A 19,606-nucleotide genomic window follows, 5' to 3' on the forward strand; every position below is an offset into this window, starting at 1 on the left:
ACCACCACCACCTCTGTAAGTGCGATTGGCTCAGGTAACCTAAGCTAATCAGCCAATCACTGTTCCCTGGTCAAAGGGACTCCATCAAGAATGGACTTGAGCCAAGTGTGTGGCTCACGCCTGTAATCCCACCAATTTGGGAGGCTGAGGCAGGAGGATAGCTTGAGCCCAGGAGTTTGAAGCTGCAGTGAGCTATGATGATGCCATTGATTCCATCATCAATGGCATGATGATCCCATTTTTCAAGGGACTTCTAGGAGAGAAAAAGATTTCTCTATATCCTTCTGTACAATATACAGGTGATGGCTGGAACTGCTGCATCCATTTTGCCATTATGAGGAAGCCATGCTGATGTTTTATGAAGAGCAGAACAGAAGCTTGAAAGAAACCAGCAGTCCATGACATTGGTAAGCCCCCAAATCAAGCCAACACAGAAGAACTTCTGGCTACTTGTGTCTTAAACCAATCTCCTTTATTGTTTAACCCATTTGGAGGTGAGTTTCTCATAGTAAGAACAAAAAGAGACTGAAATGACCCAGTAAGGCATCCAGAAATGGTCCAGACCTTAGAAAGACCTTAATTCTCTCTGGTTGGTGGAAGAACAGCCCAGATCAGAGGAAGAATAAGAGAAATACTGACCTAACCTAAGGACCTAATTAGACTTCCAAATTAGACTTCCAAAGAAGTTCAGCCGAACCTAGAAGCAAGGATCCTTAAGTGAAGGCACTCATTCACTTATCCATCCATCCACCGCCACCCACTCATTTACTAAGAATTAGAATTTTTGCCTCCTTAGGTCCTCTGTAGCTCAGCTCTAGTGCCTAGGCTCCATCCTCATGCAAACAGTGCCACTTTGCAAGACTTAAACCAATTTAGGTGGTACCCGGCTTCTGGTTTTCAACGATGCCACATACCCGCTCCCTTCCTTTCCAACTCCACTGCTGCCAACCAAGCTCAGACCCTTCCCACCTTAATTCCTGCTCCATTGGGGCAACTTTTGAACAGTCACCTACCTTATCTGCCCTCTGATAATCTGGTGCCATGAAGCATGAATCATCCACTTGAAAGCATTTCATTGATCATCCCGCTCTGCTCAAACATACGTGCTGAGTATAATGAATTTAAACGGTCCAGGAATATATAAAATTTTTTGAAGAAGAAAGTCCTTTCTCTTCCAATTTTCTTTCCCCAAGGTAACCCACTGTTAACAGTTAGTTATATATCCTCCCAGACTTTTTTCTAGATATACATATATTTTGTACTTTTCTTTTTCAACAAAGCACGGTACAGCTTTATAAAAGTTGCTATACTACAAGAGAGGGACTTCCCTGAAATCACATAAAAAACACATCCCTGTATGATTCCTTAGAGCCACATTCACTGGAAATAATGGAAATTTAAATTCAACTGCCCGGCCTAGGGGGAGAGTTCTAAAGCCCACAACTCCAGTTTTTGTTGCTGTTGTATTTTTGCTGTTTCATTCTCCACTGGTTTAATTAGTGCACATGGTTATTGTCTGAAGCAATGTCATTTGTACTCTAGTCATGGCCAGAGGCGGTTAGCACAAAAGTCACACTATTTTTAATTCCAATAAAACTATTCAGCCTAATGGTCCTGTTTCAGCAACTTTAGAGGGCAGAACACCCAGCATCTGAATCATTCCTGGGTGTCTTAGAAAGAGCACTCCTCGGAGGGCACGGCTGGGTATGAAGGCCTGAGAGTTCGTGGTGCACAAAAGAGTCCACACGAAGGTTTGGCTTAAAATGGTGCTATTACCGTGCTGTCTCTGGGAGCAAATATTATACCATAATTCCCAATTCGTTGTAGTTAAGACGGAGACCGCTTGACAGTCTCTGACAGGTCCCAGGGCAGCTAGTGACAGGTAACAGAGCTACCAGGTCTTGGGTCCTTCCGAACTGGCTTTCTGACACACACGGGTGAGGACCAGGTGACCTGGAGACACACTGGCCCAGGTTTGAACCTAGCTCTACCATTTAAGAGTTGTGCCAACTTGAGCAATTTACTTAAACTCTCCGAACCTTGGCTTGGGAGTTATAAAACCCAGCTAAAAGGATTTATGAGGATACATGAGCTGCCCGCCACGAAGCAGGACTCAGTAACTGGTACCTGTTATTAGTCGATCCCTGGTTGTGAGAGAGGTGGCTCCTGCCTTCCAATGAGTAATATCTGATTATCTTCTCCAGAAATCCCCCCACCCAACTTCCAAAAAAAAAACTCCAAATCACAAGGAAGGGGTGGGTAGCCAAGGAGAGGATTTCTTGGGACTGGAAAGGACTCCTATGGGCTGACCGGAGGGGAGGTAGCTTAGCAAATCCTCCATGGTGCAGACGTTGCCAGGAGGCATTACTGAGAACACAGAGCATTCCCCTGGCCCCTGCTTCTCACTTTTTCCTCAAGCTCTTGGGTCTTGGCAGGGCTCCTCTTTCCTGGGAAACACAGATGGTCAGCTTAGAAAACGCAGTCTGGATTTGGGCTCGCCTCAGAAGAGCACTAAATCATTCTGCCCCAGGGGCAATGAAATGTTTTGTTTCTCTCTCTCTCTCTCTCTCTCTCTCTCTCTCATACAAACACACACATGCACACAAACACATGCATGGATTATACCTTGCATACCTTCTGTGTGCTTCATGTACTCTGCTCCTCAATCACAGTAAAATGACAGCTCGTGATGGAAAAATCAGGAGATGCCCTATGACTTTTCTTTATCCTAATTTAAGGTCTCAAACTCCCTTCCTAATCTGAGAGGCAGCACTAAACAAATTTACGGAAATTTTGGAAATGCTAACCGTTGGAGTCAAAAAGACAAGTATTGTTGTTGTTGTGTGGGTGTGTTTGCCATCATAATCAACATTTATTCCCACCCAAGGCAGATGTGTCACTCTGTGATGTATCACCAGGCACGTGAATGATGAATCATGTTGCTTGGGTTCAATTTTTATTGGCTCCTTGTAAAAGATGCACAAAGCACATTTTGTTGAGATCTTATCATATAGCTCTACTTGTTTTATTCATTTTAAGGTTTTATGTTATTTTAAAAGTAATGCAAGATTATAATTTTTTTTAAATCAAACAATACAAAAATGTTGGGATGGATGTGTACAGAATGATGGCTTGGCAAAGAACTGTTCCCTGACATATCACCTGCTTTGTCACTTGACAAAGGCTGGATGAGCCAGTGCTGGAAACCTTTTTCCTAATATTGACCAATCAGATCCTCTTCCTGGCATACAAAAGCTTGCATGGAAGGGTACTGTAGCTGAGACACTTTATACCCATACCCTGGACAGAGGGCCGTCCTGCTCACATCCCTGCAGCTCTCAGTTCTGGTGCCCGCCAATGCGTACTTCTCAGTTCTTCCGTCAGTGTTCTTGCCTTGCCACCAAAGCAACCTCAACTGATTCAAGGGAAGTGAATACAAATTTTACAACCACACACAGACAGGTGCACTAGAATGTCCCATTCTTCATTATTCCACATCTGATCATATCTTTTGAGTCTCCACACACGCCCATTAATACTTAGACACCATTCCCACAATGCTCTATGAAGCGTTAAGTTAAAATGTTTACAGAAAAAAGCGAAAGTGCCTCCCACACACAAACACCTTCTCAAGAAGTAATATTATTAACAGGTTACTATGTATCCTCCCAGACATTTTTCTATGCAGCTGGGTGTGTGTGTTTTTAATATTTATTGAGTGCCTACTATATGTCAGAAACTGTAACAGAACTTTTCACCTGCTACATTGTATCTAATTCCATAATCTCACTTAATTCTTACAATGCTCCAGTAGGCAAGCATTAATATCCCCTTTTCACAAATGAGAAATCCAAGGTAGGACAACTTCTATACCATCCAGCTACTCTCACTAATCCTAAACTGCTGTGAATATCTGCCATCATCACTAACTCAGTGGCCCTCCAGATGGAGAAAGACAAAGACAAGGTCAAGTACCATGCTTTGATCTGGTACCCTATGTGAGCAAGGGAATTGTGCCCAGGAACAGAAAAGCAAGGGGAAGCTTTTTGTTTTGTACCCCTTCCTCTTAGCCATCTCAGAGTTGTTTTATGATCTCTCTCCCCAAAAAATTCACTCAGAACTAAGTCAATAATCAGTAATTATCTCCTCTTTCTCTCTCTGACTCCCTCTTATTAGTTCCTCTGCTGATTAACCAGCAGAAACAGGCAGGCAAAGAAAAAGATTTCAAAATAATCTTTCTCTTTTTCCCCACCCCTTCTTTCTCATTTTCTTCTCCACTCCTTTCTATCCTAGATGCTAATAAGAGAGACAGAAAGAACCACCAAATGGGGGAAGAGTTTTTAAATATTTCAGGTTAAGCAATCCCCGGGTTCCTGTTTCTGCTGCCATTATTGGAGTTTTAGTGGCCATTGTAACATACATGTAACATGCAAATGTAACCATGTGGAAAACATGAGATAGAGACAGAAATTGCAGACATGAATAGCACTGAGCGAAGAGAGAGTGTTATATAAAACCTCTGAGGAGGAAGTCAGGTAAAGTGTGTTCCAGGTCCTGGTGCATCAAGAACTAGCTGGGAACCTAGGGTGCATCATGCAACTCTCTGAAGTTCAGATTTCTCCTTCATCGAATAAAACAGTGACTAACCCCTGCCCCACTACCCCTCTCCCTAGCAGGTCGTTGTGAAAATCCAATGAGACTGGCATGTGAAAGTGCCTGTCAAAACTGCAAGGAGCTAAATAAATACATGACCATCATTAATCCTCAGCTTTTGTCCTGCTATTCCTCAGGCCCAGACTGTCGGTACAGTGTAGCCATTCTTTAAACTCAGGCGGCAGGAAATGGCCTCCGAGGTGTCTTTCTTCCTTTGTTCCTTGGGTTCTTCACCAAGAATGCATCACTGAAGAACTTCTAGCTGGGTCTGCACCCACCTCATTGTTGAAATATAAAGCTACCTTCACATTCACTATTCCCCACCAGCGAGTGTCTGCAAGTTACCCTTTGGCCTTTCATATCCTTGCCAGTCATTTTTCAGTCCAACAGGGACAGCTTCTCCTGGGTCTGGAAGTCCCTTGGTCTCCCACTTCGGCGGCTCACTATTCCGATGCCACTCCTCTGTACTGCAGTAAGCCCCCTGTTATAAATTACTTACCTGCTGGCCATCATTTTAATGTAAATGGATTTTAAAAAGCAGCAAAGGAATATGTTTTCATTTGGAGTTAAAGCATCCATTTTTTACTTGAGTTTGAGCCTGGTCTAGGAGAGACGGCAGAAGAATGGCTCTGAGGCTAATAGAGTTAATGATTATGATGGAGATCCCAAGAGCGGCCGATATTTCACTTGCGGCCACCTTGATCCCGGCCTCGCTGCCTGCAGTACTTTCTTTTTTTCACAGACACTTCCATTAACACCCACCGCGTATGATGGAACCATTATGATAATATCTCTGCTTTCAGCAGCCTCGATTGGTCTTGACACATTATCACCCTAAGAGCTCAGCCACGTCGCGCTAAGTCGTATTTATGATAACCCTTGGCAAGAGCCACCAAAATAAAACCTGGTACTTATGGGCCACCTTTCATCTGAGGAAATCAGAAAGCTTTACAAGCTTAATTAAGCTTCAGCATCTATCTGACTGATGAGATGTGCGGGGCCTTGGGAAGCCGAGGAGGAACAGAATCTCTAATTGCACGCTGGGTAAAGCTCTGGGCGGTGATGAAGAGTAAAAATCAACAAAGCCAGCTAGAGTCACCTCTTTTAGTGGGAAATGTTTGTTGAGTGAATTTCTTCAGGGTGGGTTGAGACAAACAATCATAGGTTAGTGATGAAGGGGCTGTGGAGAGTCTCCATCTAGGGAGGGGATGCCAGAGACTTGTTCCTTTTATCAAAAGAGGATTAAGCTAATCCAACGCACTCAAGTGCTTTCAAGGATGAAGAAACTGAGTTCCTGAAAGATGCGGTGATCTGCCTGTGGGCACAGGGCTGCTGAGCTTTCGTGCCGTTTCTCCTGCTCGTCTGAAGGTCCCTTCCCACCTCCCCCTCACAGACTTTGGACCTGCAAACCTCCCCTGCTGTTCAAGACTCATCTTAACATCTGCCTCCTTGGTGAGGCCTTCCTGGACTTCTCTGGAAAATTAGTTGCTCCCTAGTCTATGCTCCTGTGTGCCTTCTTTTTCCACAGTAGCCACAGCAATTGATATTTACTGAGCACTTACTAAGGGCTTAAGGTACATCTCATCCATACAATAATGAGGCAGGAACAGTTATCACCTCCATTTTACAGATGTGTTAACAGGCCCAGAGAGGTTATGTGATTTTCCCAAGATAGCACAGCCCACAAGTGCAAGACTCAGCCTGGCTGCAGAGCACATGTTCCAAAAAGACTAAATCACACTTCCTCCCCAGTAGCCCAGTTGTGATGGAAGAGATCTGTTCACATGTCTGCCTCCCTTCCTAGTTTGTAAGCTCCAGTGTGAGAGGGTATATCGTTTAGGAACTTTTTGGCTACAAACAATAGGAAACCCCAACTCATAGTGGATTAAACCACAAGGGAAGTCCAGAGAAGAAGTGGCTCCAGAGTTTATTAACTTGAGGGCTTAGCGACATCAGCAAGGGCCCAGGTTCCTTCCACCTTTCTGTTCTGCCACCCTGACTGTGTGAACTTAGTTCCCCTTGCAGTTCCCCATCCAGACCTGAACCATGTAGAAAAGGTGCCATATCTTTCTTGTGTCTCTGTGCTGGTACTGACATCTTTTCCAGAAACCTCCCACTGGACTTCTCCTCAAGCTCATTGGCCAGAATATGGCGGCACATACCTATGCTTTAACCAATCACTGGCAAGGGATTGAAAGCACCATGACTGGTTTAGCCCAATCAGGATTCAGCCTCCCCTCAAGGACAGAGGCACAAAGGAGGAGGACAGAGACCTGCCGAGGAGGAGGAAGGAAAGGTGGAGGGTGAAGAGATGGCAACCAATGTTCCCTGATGCAGACGTTACGAAGAGAAGAAATATGATGCCCAATCACTTACTGCCCACTCCTTGGCCTTTAGGATGTGGGCAATAAATATCTGTTGAACTAAATTATAGTAGAGACAGAAATTCACGTCTCCAAATGCCCAGTGCAGAATTCTTACCATCATACTCTGTAACCAGGAGTGAAATATAGGTTGGCAACTACTCTAAAATTTGCTAAATTAATTCACCAATGCTCCAACCTTTAGATTCTAGTCTTTAACACTAGGTCCACAGGAACCTTTTTCAAAGCACGTCCAGAACAGAGCTAGATGGAATAAAAAGAATCATAAAAATCTTAGTCTCATCACAATTTAAAGGGTTCACATCAACCTTGACTTTCTTTGCAGAAACACAATGTGTTCTAAAAAGTGAGACTCATTCAGGCAGACAGGTTAATTGTATTCAAAGACTATTACATTTCTTCACCTCCTTCTATCTCACCAGTAGGATTTACCTGGAACCAGATGTGAATATACCTGCCCTTGACAACCAGGTATCTGAGGATGAAATAAGTTAAGCAATTCTTCGAAGACCCAGATCATGGTCAAATAGAAATACCAAGAAAAGGAAAATGATCCCCAAGCAGAAAAATAATGTACCCTTGGGGAGAAAAGATGGGGAAGAGGGAGAGTCTTAGTTCAGGCTGCTATAACAGAATACCATAGACTGGGTGGCTTAAACAACAAACAGTTATTTCTGGAAATCCAGGATCAAGGTGCCAGGAGATTCCGTGTGTAGTGACAGTACTCTTCCTGGTTCATAGGTAGCGGCCTTCTTGCTGTGTCTTCACATGTCAGAAAGAGACCTAGAGGATTCCTGGGGTCTCTTTTATAAGGGCATTTAATCTTAATTATGAGGGCTCCACCCTCACGATTTAATTATCTCCCAAAGGCCCCACCACCTAATGCCATCACATTGGGGGTTAAGATTTCAACATATGAGTGGGGGTTGGGAGGAAACAAACACTCAATCCATCACAGGAAGACGTAAATAATAAAACTATAGCCCAGGAGGTAAGAAAACTACCCAGGGTCAAACAGTCATGGCCCATCTAGGAGTCATACCAAATTTCAAGGAATATTATACTTCCCTCTGACATATTTTTTCCTTCTCTTCCTTTTTGTAGAAGCATCTGGAAGGGTACATTTGGGGGCCTCTGCCTTTGCAAGGGGCTTGTAACTTGGGAGACCCAGAAAAGGTCAGGCTTGAAGAAGGCAGAGCAGTGAGAGGAGGCAGGCTGGAGGATGTGGGCTTTTAACAAGAGTTGCACTGAGAACTGGAAGAGGCCAGCTGGTCCAGCTCCATGGGGAAGGAAATTGTGTAACTATCAGGGAAGATACACATGTGGGGCATAAAGAGGGTGCATAAAGCTGGAACGCCCACTTGTATTAGGTATACAAGCCTCAAGTGAGGCTTGGTGGAGGACAGCAACAGGTAAAGGAAGAGATCTCCATCTGGGCAGTGAAACAATAAAACAAGAAGGAAAAAGAACAACAAAAACTATAATAATAGTGAACACTTAGATGGTCTTTTAAACACTTTAAATATAAGTAAAGACGAATTTAATCATCACAATAATCAATAAGTTTTGTTACTATTAATCACTAATAATAATTAGATATTATATAATTATTATTACTAATACTAGTAGTACTGTTTTTATTGCATTTTACAGACGTGCAAACTAAGGTGCTGTGAGGCGAGGTAACTTACGCAAGGTCACACGCCTGCTAAGTGGCAGGACTGAGAACATTTCAAAGAAATTTCATCTGAGTTGAATCTATCTTGATTTAATGCAATAATTTTTGTACCTGACATTCCCCCAGCAGATTATAATTTATAAGGGGTTTTGACTACATCATTCTGGAATCTCAGCCCTGCCACTTCCTTGCCGTATGATGACTTCAGGGCAGTTACTGGCTGAACTTCAGCTTTCCCATCTGTAAAGTGGGGACAACAATAATACTTGCTAGGAGGTTTAAATGAGATAAAGCACATGCAGGACTTAGCCACACACCAAGCCCAGAAAAAGCAAACTCAGTGTTTGCTGCCACTGTTGTGATTATTATTAATATTTCACTTGAGCTGCATAACAACCCTGTGAGTTAGGTTGGATTTATTAACCTCATTTCTCAGGTTCTGAAACTAAAACTCATAGAAGGTAAATAACGAGACCAAGGAACAAGCTAGAAACTTGTAATGCCAGGACTTGGAAATTCTTCCAACTCCAACCTTCCTCTCCTGCTCCCAGCCCTCCACTCCACCTCCTCTCTTTTTCCCTGGAGGCACTGTTACATGAACCAGAGCATTCTTCAAGGACTGCAGGAAAATTTGAAGATATTGTAAGTCCAGGCTTGGGAGTATTAACAGAGTCTTAAAGGTATAAACAGATTCCAGTTTAGGGACAGGTGAGCAACATCTCATCCCCAAGCAAATGCCAGAAGGGACCGAGGTTACAAGTTGTGATTAACTATGCTATCCCAAAGAGCCACAGTGCTTTGGCCATGGGTAAGAGGTGGGGGTGTCCGCAGGTCAGGAAGTAAAGGAGAATGGGAGTGTTTTTAAACATTGTCTAAAATAATCAAATACCACTTTAAGACCACATTCTACTTTGGAGTGTGTGGGTGTATGTGTTTATTCCTTTGGTTTTCAGTAATTCTGCATTTCAGTTAACTTGTTAAAGTTTCTATTAGCTATCCTGTTCTGGGACACGGTGCATTCAGTCCTATGGCTATAGGCAAAGGGCTGTTCAAAGACAAAGTTGGTCCATGTTCTGTAGTGTAAGATCTTAGCCAACTTCTTTAAGCCTCAGATTTTGCGTCCCTACTGGGAATATGACTTAGAGATTCCAGGATTTGGGGTATCTGGGTTTGGAGCCAGTCTTTCGGACTGGAAGTCATGTACTTCCCCTATTACCCATTATGCAGAGCCCTCACCCATGTTTTTTTCCTTTTAAAATTAATGACAAGCCTTATCTTGTACCCCTTTGTTTAAAAAAAATAACTTGATACATACTTCTTGCAGAGCTTCATCTCATTAACATTTCAATGACTTATTCAACAAATTGTTACTGAACACCCACTAAGTGCCAGGCCTTGTGCCCAGGCAGCCATAAAACAATGGACAAGACAGACTCCCTGTGAGGTTTACAATGAAGGATCCCTGGTAGTTATTTACAGCGTTTGCTAGCAGCCAAAACGACAGAGACACCAACTACTTAGGATTTCCCCATAACCCCTAGGACATAGCCATAGTAGCCATTTAATATTCTTAGAGTTTAACCCAAACAATAAATTGCCCAGTTAAAAATATATACACTTTTCTCTAATTAGAGGATATTCTACATATGCCCACAAGGTGGAGATCTTGCTTGTAGTTTGCCCAAACTAAAAGCGCTGCATTTAAAATACATGTTATATGTACCAGTAGAAGTTAAAACCAAAAGACAAAAAATTAAATTTAACTTATTGAGTGCTTATTTAGTGTAGTATACTATGTTAGGTGGTATAAGAAATAAAAAGTTAAGACACCATCCCTGCCTGCTAGGGAAAGACGGGAGGAGGGAGCTTGCACAGGCCAGGAAGATAATACCTTTTAATTAATTAATATAGTTTGATGTAACCATATGGGAGCCATAGTAATCTCATTATCAGACAAAAGCTATGAAAAGGCATGGTATAGCCACCATGTGGCTGGGAACAGGTTCAACAAAGACCCCACACTTCAGCCAATGTGTACTTACCCCTCCAGTGAAGACATCTGAAGTTATACTGGGTCAAGGCTGGAAGGCCCAACACGTGATTTTTTGATGCCTCTGCTCTGCCACTAACATTAATTAGAGTGTCTGCTCTATAATTCTAGAACATTCATTCTTTGGAGAATAAAGTATAATCAGTGCCAGCAGATGAGGTAGTACAGTTGAAAACCCTCATGTGCACCTGATAGGGGGAGAAAAGGGAGAAAAGAAACGTGTAAGAAACAGGTTTCAAACTCTGGCTTTAGGAGGTGGATCCCACCATCCTACACCCCCAGCTTTGTCTAACCTGGGAATCTCAGTTTGGATCTGGGACACACTCTCCTGCAGAGAGGGCAGGGAGAGGGCCCATTTGCATCTGAAGAGCTTTCCTGGGGGATTAAACCCAAAGGTAGCTGGAAGAAGATGTGTCGGGGGTTTGGTTTTGTTTGCTCCTTCACCACCTCCTTACCATTTCTTTTTCCCTTAAACCGTTAAGCCAGTAAATCAACTGCAATATGGGTTTCTTTTTTTCTTTCATTTGCTTAATTGAAAATCACACTTGGGGGATAAAATGACTGGTTAAATGACAGTAAGTTTAAAAACTGAGAATGCCAACTCGATAAAAATATTGAACATTCTCGATGGAGGGAAAAATCAAGTGGCATGCGGCCAGGAGACCCGAGTTTGACTTTTAGCTTCTCTACTTGCTAACCGTGGAATCTTGAGCAAGACACATCCCCTCTGCGTGCCTCAGTTTCCTCACGGGTGAAACAGTATCATTTATTTTGAGAAGTCGTCCCTGACACCTCTCTCCCCAACACGAGGTCGGATCTCAGGCTATCTCCAAGCAGCAACCTGAGCGTCCCACCGGAAGGTAAAGGAGCACTGGGCCCCAGATCTGCAGATGTTACAGCTCGTGTGACCACAACCGAGGGCAGTAGCTTTGTTGAACGGATGCACGAGTGAATGGGAGCTGGCCAAGGTGCTCCACATGCGCGTGCACAGGAAGGTTTACTTCCCCGTGAGTCCCTAGGGAAAGGCGGAGCGGCCAACCTCAAAGCTCCCAAGTCCGCAGTGACTGGTGGTAGTGAGCGTGCTCCGAAAAGGGGGTGTCGGTTCCAAGTTGTGGCTCCAGACGGTTCCTTTCGCTGCTGGAGTCACATCCTCTGTGGCTCGGAGAGATGCCCAGGGATTTACATAAGGCAGAGTGAATCACCCCGTCAAAAACTGGAGAAAGCAAAGGGGCCCGCCCTCATTCTCGCCCGGCGGAGCCCGGAGCGCGGTGGGGATCTGCCCGAAGTTTGCCGGAGACCGGGCGCTGCCCAGGCGCAGGGACCCGGCGACCACCCCACCCCCGCGAGCGCCCAGGACGCGTCTCTACCTCTCGGCCCCGGACTCCGGCTCTGCGCCGCCTCCTCCGACGCCCCCGCGCGGGCGCGGCCAGTCCGGCTTCCTCCCAGCCCCTAAGTCCCCGGCCGAGTGTGGGGCCGCCTCTTCCTCCTGGAAGGAGCCATCGCCGCTTTAAGGGGAAGAGGAGGGGAAGGGGGCGGGGGAGCGGGGGGCGGGGAGCAGTGGCGGAGGAGGGGGAGGGGGATCCCCCTCACTCCCACGTGGTCCGGGCGCCTGTGAATCGCGCCCACCGGAGGGTCTCACAGCGAAATACAAAAGCAGCTGGGAAGCGGCGGCGAGGCGAGTTCCCAGCGCCGGGCGGAGCACCGGACAGAGCCCCGCAGCGCCCGGCGGCCGCGATGGGGCTGAGGCGCCCGAAGCCCCGGAGCCCACAAGCTGCCGGGCCCGCCTCGCCGCCGGGACCCGGGTGCCTGGGCTCGGCTTGAAGCGGCGGCCGCGGCGGCACCAGTGCGGCCGCGGGAGCATGGGCAGGAGGATGCGGGGCGCCGCCGCCACCGCGGGGCTCTGGCTGCTGGCACTGGGCTCGCTGCTGGCGCTGTGGGGCGGGCTCCTGCCGCCGCGGACTGAGCTACTCGCCTCCCCGCCGCCCGAAGACCGACTCCCACGGCGCCCGGTCGGGAGCGGCGGCCCCGCGCCCGCGCCTCGCTTCCCTCTGCCCCCGCCCCTGGCGTGGGACGCCCGCGGCGGCTCCCTGAAAACTTTCCGGGCGCTGCTCACCCTGGCGGCCGGCGCGGACGGCCCGCCCCGGCAGCCCCCAGGCGAGAGCAGGCGGCACGTGCCAGCCGGGCGGCCCCGGCCGGAGGAGCGCGCCGCGGTGCACTGGGGCGTCTTCTGGAGCCGCAACCTGGAGGAGCAGGTGCCCCGGGGCTTTTCGGAGGCCCAGGCGGCGGCGTGGCTGGAGACGGCGCGAGGCGCCCAGGTGGTGGCCCTGGAGCGCGGGGGCTGCGGACGCAGCTCCAACAGACTGGCCCGCTTTGCCGACGGCACCCGCGCCTGTGTGCGATATGGCATCAACCCGGAGCAGATCCAGGGCGAGGCCCTGTCCTACTACCTGGCGCGCCTGCTGGGCCTCCAGCGCCACGTGCCGCCGCTGGCACTGGCTCGGGTGGAGGCGCGGGGCGCGCAGTGGGTGCAGGTGCAGGAGGAGCTACGCGCAGCGCACTGGACCGAGGGCAGCGTAGTGAGCCTGACGCGCTGGCTGCCAAACCTCACCGACGTGGTGGTGCCCGCGCCCTGGCGTTCGGAGGACGGCCGTCTGCGGCCCCTGCGCGACGCCGGGGGCGAGCTGGCCAACCTCAGCCAGGTGGAGCTGGTGGACCTGGTACAATGGACCGACTTGATCCTTTTCGACTACCTGACGGCCAACTTCGACCGGCTCGTAAGCAACCTCTTTAGCCTGCAGTGGGACCCGCGCGTCATGCAGCGCGCCACGAGCAACCTGCACCGCGGTCCCGGCGGGGCGCTGGTCTTTCTGGACAACGAGGCGGGCTTGGTGCATGGTTACCGGGTGGCAGGCATGTGGGACAAGTATAACGAGCCGCTGTTGCAGTCAGTGTGCGTGTTCCGCGAGCGGACCGCGCGGCGCGTCCTGGAGCTACACCGCGGACAGGACGCGGCGGCCCGGCTACTGCGCCTCTACCGGCGCCACGAGCCTCGCTTCCCCGAGCTGGCCGCGCTTGCCGACCCCCACGCTCAGCTGCTACAGCGCCGCCTCGACTTCCTCGCCAAGCACATTTTGCACTGTAAGGCCAAGTACGGTCGCCGACCGGGGACTTAGCAACACCCGGAGGAACAGAGAGAGAAGCGGGACTGGGGTATGGATCGTGGGGGAAGGGCCGTTGCTTCTGCCTCTGTCTGGGACCAGCCAGCCAACGCCCAGCCAGTGGCCCTAGCGTGAAGGTGTCTAAAACTTCAGCTTCACTCACCTGCCCCCTTCTTTCAATCCCATGCTATTTCCTTTCAAAGTTCTGGGTGGACGAACTCATCGAGGCGGGAAGTGTAACATTCCCCTCCACCCAGCTTATAAAAGGATTCTTTCCTGTGCCAGCACGGAGATTGGATCCGAAGAAATCGGTTGCTGGGGTTTGGCCCTCCAGTGGCTGTCCCTGTGGGAGATGCACCCCATTCTTGGGCCCCCTCGTTCTCTTTCCGAAAAAGGAAAACTTCCGTTTGAGCCGTTGAGCTAATTCTGCGATTTCCTACCAAATGCATCGCTGGTGGCCCCCTAGCAGGGCTGTGACATTGGCTGGTGGAGCCCCCTTCCTGTGTTCTCCCTTTGTTCCAGCGCCGAGGTGGTGAGATCACTGTTCCAAGCAGGGAACGGCTCCCGTAGGACAAAGAGAGCAGGACCTCCAGACTCGGGGGAGCCCTGCCGACCCAGCTAATTTGTCTGACTCATTCCTGACCTCCTGTCATTTGGGCCTGAAGGCTATGAATTCAGGGCCGGCTGTATGCACTGAGTCAAATAATGAATTTCGTCTTCCTCCCCCGCCCCCAACGGACCAAAATTTTGACAATGATGATGCTCACCAGAAGAAAAAAAAAAAACAGTTTCATGCACTTTATTTCGTTTTTATTTTAATTTTTTATTAAAACTTTTTTATTTGACAGAATTTGCCTCTATGTATATATGTGCATAAAGTGTGGTGTAAATATACTAAACAAACTTATATTTCAATAAAAAGGAGTTTAAAATTTAGAATTTAATTCCTGTGCTTTTAACTTGTTTGGGGTATCTGATTTCATAATAAGCTTTAGGCTTTCTCCCCTGTGGATGTGCTTTTAAAACAAAGGATTCATCAGATGTGAACACAGAACTTACAGAATTCAACAAAGACGAGCAGATTCCCTGTCTTCACTCAAATGGACCCTAGTGCTGGAAATTTCAGTTCAGCCTAGAATGTGGGGGGAGATGGGAGGAAAGTGTTCTATTTCCTGGCAAATAAAACTTAGATATGAAAGGATTTCAATGTAATATATTCCTTTATTAATCATTTGGCAAATATGATAGAACCAGATGTGGAAACAAAATATGACAAATGCCCCCCTTTTAAAGTTAACTACAGTGGTCACATGTTGCACATTATTTTCAGCATTGTAATTGCCGTGCATTGCAATGTATACAGACAATAAGCTGAGGCCATATTGCAAAGAGGTAGAGAAGTCATAAATTAATTCTTCTCTTTAATCTCCTGGCATAAATTCCATTGCGTTCAGGAGATCGTAATCTCCAACATCTGGACTCATCCAGTTGTCTGAGATTGTACTGTTTTCTGGGTACTAACTGCAATGGTCCCCTCCCAGCAGCCACTGGGAGACCATGAAAGTGTACAGGACTTTGCATATGCCATTTGGCCCTTTACTTTTTTAGGACTTCAAACTTAGAAAGTCTCTTTGGATTTTTTTACCCACAAGGAGGTGGTTGGTTTTGGTTTTACAGCCCATTGGTGTTTTATTTTGGCATTTTATTTTGTATCTGGGCCCAAGTGATCTTGCCTATTATCTTCCTTTTATTTAATGACCTTTAACTCAAAGTAACTTTTGGTTACAACTTTCATAGTTTTTTATTTGACTTGCATCTGTAAACCTAGGGTTTTATAGACTCATGAAGCTATTAAATCTCTGTTGGGTTCCCCTTCTGACTCTGCATTACAAAAGTAGTGTGTAATTTAACTGTTTAATGTCATCCTTAAGTTTTCAATGCCTTATGCTAAGCCAGTCTTAGCTGAAGAAAAGTCCATAAACTGTGGTGTATGTCAAATTTTTTCACAATATAGCCACAACATGTACCGATATTGGCAAATATATCTTTTTTCAAGACATTTTTAGTGTGAGACCTCATATAATTTTATGCCTTTCAGAAAGAAACATTTTCCATTTCTGATGATTATTTACTATTAATTTGCCACCTAATTTAATGGAGGCTGTTGGAAGAAAATAAATATTCAGCAACCTGTATTTTTTACCCAACATGTTCATCAAGGAAAACAATGAGCAGAAATAAGTTAGAAGTTTCACAGATTGCACAGGAAATGTACCCTGACTCCCATGTAGCTTCAGCACTGGTGAGTTCTGGGCCAGCAGCATTCTCCACATTCTTTCTGCACTGCAGTTCCAAGCCCAGACTTGCTCATGGTTAACCCAGAGCAAGAAACTGAGCATAATTTAAATGGCTTTTCTCAGATTCTTTAGTGAACCATATCTGCCTGTTCGAAAAATAAGTTTAATTACATGGTGGAGTTGTTAAGGGAACCAAGACTTAATTACAGAGAATGGGTTTTAACTGTTGCTTATTCCTGGTGGATAATCGGTAGGCTGTGGCACAGAAAGATCAATTAAAGTTTTGCCATGATCAGTGAAAGCTGCTAGGGACAAAGCATTTTTCAAATTAAAAAAACAAATGCGGGCTACAGTGTGATTTGGAAAGAATAACGGGTTTTACAGGCAGACCATATTCTGAATTCTTGTGCCTCACTTGTTTACCTTTAGCAAGTCATGTAACTTAGTTCCCTCATCTCTGAGATGGAGAATCAATCAGAATACTGTGGGATTTAAATGTTAACATATAAAACACACAGACACATAATAGGTACTCCAAGAAAATAATAATAATAACCTCACTTCCTATTCCTCCTTATTTATTTTTATTTTTGTTAGAGATGGGATCTCCCCATGTTGCCCAGGGTGGACTAGAACTCCTAGGCTTAAGCGATCTCCCACTTCAGCCTCCCTAGTGGCTGGGACTACAGGCACGTGCCACCACATCTGGCCAATTAATTTTTGTACAGATTGGATTTCACTATGTTGTCCAGGCTGGTCTTGAACTCCTGGCCTCAAGTGATCATCCCACCTCCGCTGGGACTATAGGCATGCACCACTATACCTGGTGGCCCTATTCCTGTTTTTAAAAAACTCATGCCCTTCTTATGCTTCAGTAAACTTCTATTAATTGTCATCATCAAAGCCAAATCTAGCTGTTTCCAAGGTCAGGATCAGTTTTAGACATACAGTAATAAATTAATAAATTATTTATTGAGGACCCTCTTCCAGCACTATGCAGGGTGCTGGTTCATAAGGCAAAGGGCACAGGTTTGCTCTCCACATGGGTTTGAGTGGGTGGGTTTCAAGACCAAAGCAGACCCGATGCACCAAGGCAGCTATACTACAAATATATGAGGGCGGTTTAAATTTTCTTTTTAAAAAGCAGATGGCTTTTTGCAAATCCATCACCACTTCTGGAAAGCTTCAAGAAGTGATGAATCTTTGCAAGAACAATCCTTTTCCCAATTCCTTCTGCCAAGAGAAAGTAGGCAGTTGACCTTTTCTCCCTGGATTTGACTGTTGATTAATTCACTTTGTCAATGACATAGTTCTAAACTCTATTAAGTGTACTCACCCTCCTGTCTTCGAATCAAGAAGAAAAACAAATTATTTTAACACATCTCAACACATCTCAACCTTCTGCTTACAACTGAAGGTAGGAGAGTCCTCTTAGAAGACCTAGAGGTTGATAATGTGGATTAAATGAGTAAATATTTATAATATTCTCAAAGTAGTGCCTGGCACATAGTAAATGCAACGTGTTTGTTTATTAGTGAAGTACATCATTTCCCCTCTAAGTCGAAACCAGAGGCACCTTGAGTCCCAGGCAGGATCCTCTTTCATAATCCTGCTCTATCTCTGCAGTTACAGAAAACTATCCACATGCTTTTTTGACGCAGGAGAATCAGCTAGAGTGTGAGTCTGGCAGGAATTACCTAGAGCCTACAGTTGTCAGCTGGTTATCTTGTTTCTGAGAATGCCCTCTACGTGAGATATCGTACGTACCCCGCTCTTTTTCACAGAGAGGCTGCAATTCTATTTCTGATGTGACTCATTAGCTCCAGGAAGCAGTGAGCTATGGAACTCTGTCCCTTCTGAGCTACCATGAGCTATCCATGAGTCATGGATCATTCAAGCCTGGGCACTAATTATTTTTCCCTCTACACACCTGCCCCATCCCACACAACCACTGATCCCAAATGGTAGAAGGGCGGCAGGAGTGCTAGAGGTGGAGAAAAGGGAGTCCAGTTGGTCTAGAAGCAAAGAAATGTTCCAGGATACAATAGAATGCCAGCTGCCAGGGGATATGGAAACCATAGGACAAAGGTTGACTTCCACCCCTAAGCATATTTTGATCATTAGATCTAATGGAAAGGATACTGGGAGTCAGGAACCTAGGCTACTTCTGACTCGCTGTGTAACTTGAGAAAGACATTTCCCCTCTCTGGCTCCACTTGTCATACCTGGAACAGGAAAGTATTTGATTAGATTGGTAATTTCTAATTTGGGGGACCAGAACTCACACTAAAAGACACACACACACACACACACACACGCACACATATGCTCTAATACAACTGAAACAAATTTTTCACAAAACATATGGATAACACTTCTCTTTTACTCAATGTTATTCTACTTCACCTCCTCTACTTCCTAATGTTATCTGTGACTCTCTAACTTGATTTCATAACTCAAGAGTGGGGCACAGCCTGTACTATGCGAAACACGGGATTAGATGATCAGTAAGCTCCCTTCTAGCTCTAAGATTGTAGGGAAATTCCATTTATAACCAGTTTACCACCTACTACAAATTTTTCCCCAAGGGCAATACAAACAGACTTCAATTTTGTACACTCTAAGAACAAAAGCCTGTAGTGCTTTATTTCAAAATGTAATTGGGAGAACTGCTCAAAATCTTCATAGTGTCTTTTTATAAATACTTTAAAAATCCCTTAAATGTGGGAAGTAACTTTCAGTCTGTTCCAACCATGTGTGAGCAAATAGTGCTTTCAAGTAAAAAAAAAAAAAAAAAAATCATAATCCTTTGCATCTCCACCTCAACATGGCCCAAGGACGACTCAAGAGGACAGTTTCTTTTCTGTGTATTCATAAAGATCAGATGTAGGAGTCATAATTTTTTAATGTGACTGTTTTACCAGTTTCTCTTTCTGTGTCCTGCTGTGGGGGAAACTGTATTAATAAACTATGTCTCAATACTGCCTAGCTGGAATTTTTTTTCTCTGCAGGACTCCACCAAATATAGCTAAAGGAATGCTCATTTTATTTATCTTTTCAACTTTCTTTCCATTTTGGATATGTCTTCTTGACACTTTTGAAATTTTTCTCCTAATGGCACCTTCATTTTTTTTTTAGGAGAATAGAGAGCTAATTGTTCATTGAGTAACAACAACAAAAAAGAACTTTTTTCTCTTTCATCAGTGCCATATGGTATCTTTTATGCTTTTAACAGTTATGTTACACCCTATGCAGAAAAATTAAGTAGCTTATAGAACTGGCATTTTTCCAGTACCAACTCACAGGTTTTACTTTGCTGAGAAATTGTGGGTTAATAATAGAAAGGTGTCACTTTTAATTAGATGGCCCTAAACCATGCATTTGTC

The 19,606-nt window shown here is 45.6% G+C and overlaps 1 protein-coding gene across 1 annotated transcript; it reads left to right on the forward strand.

Annotated features, from left to right (window-relative positions):
- Positions 1-12,443: 12,443 nt before the first annotated feature.
- Positions 12,444-14,859, forward strand: FJX1 (four-jointed box kinase 1). The gene has a single exon (XM_069469822.1). The coding sequence runs from the start codon at positions 12,625-12,627 to the stop codon at positions 13,936-13,938; it is 1,314 nt and encodes a 437-aa protein (XP_069325923.1). The 5' UTR covers positions 12,444-12,624; the 3' UTR covers positions 13,939-14,859.
- The last annotated feature ends 4,747 nt before the right edge of the window (positions 14,860-19,606 follow it).

The sequence above is a fragment of the Eulemur rufifrons genome, chromosome 6, assembly GCF_041146395.1.
Source record: "Eulemur rufifrons isolate Redbay chromosome 6, OSU_ERuf_1, whole genome shotgun sequence".
NCBI classification, from domain to species: domain Eukaryota; kingdom Metazoa; phylum Chordata; class Mammalia; order Primates; family Lemuridae; genus Eulemur; species Eulemur rufifrons.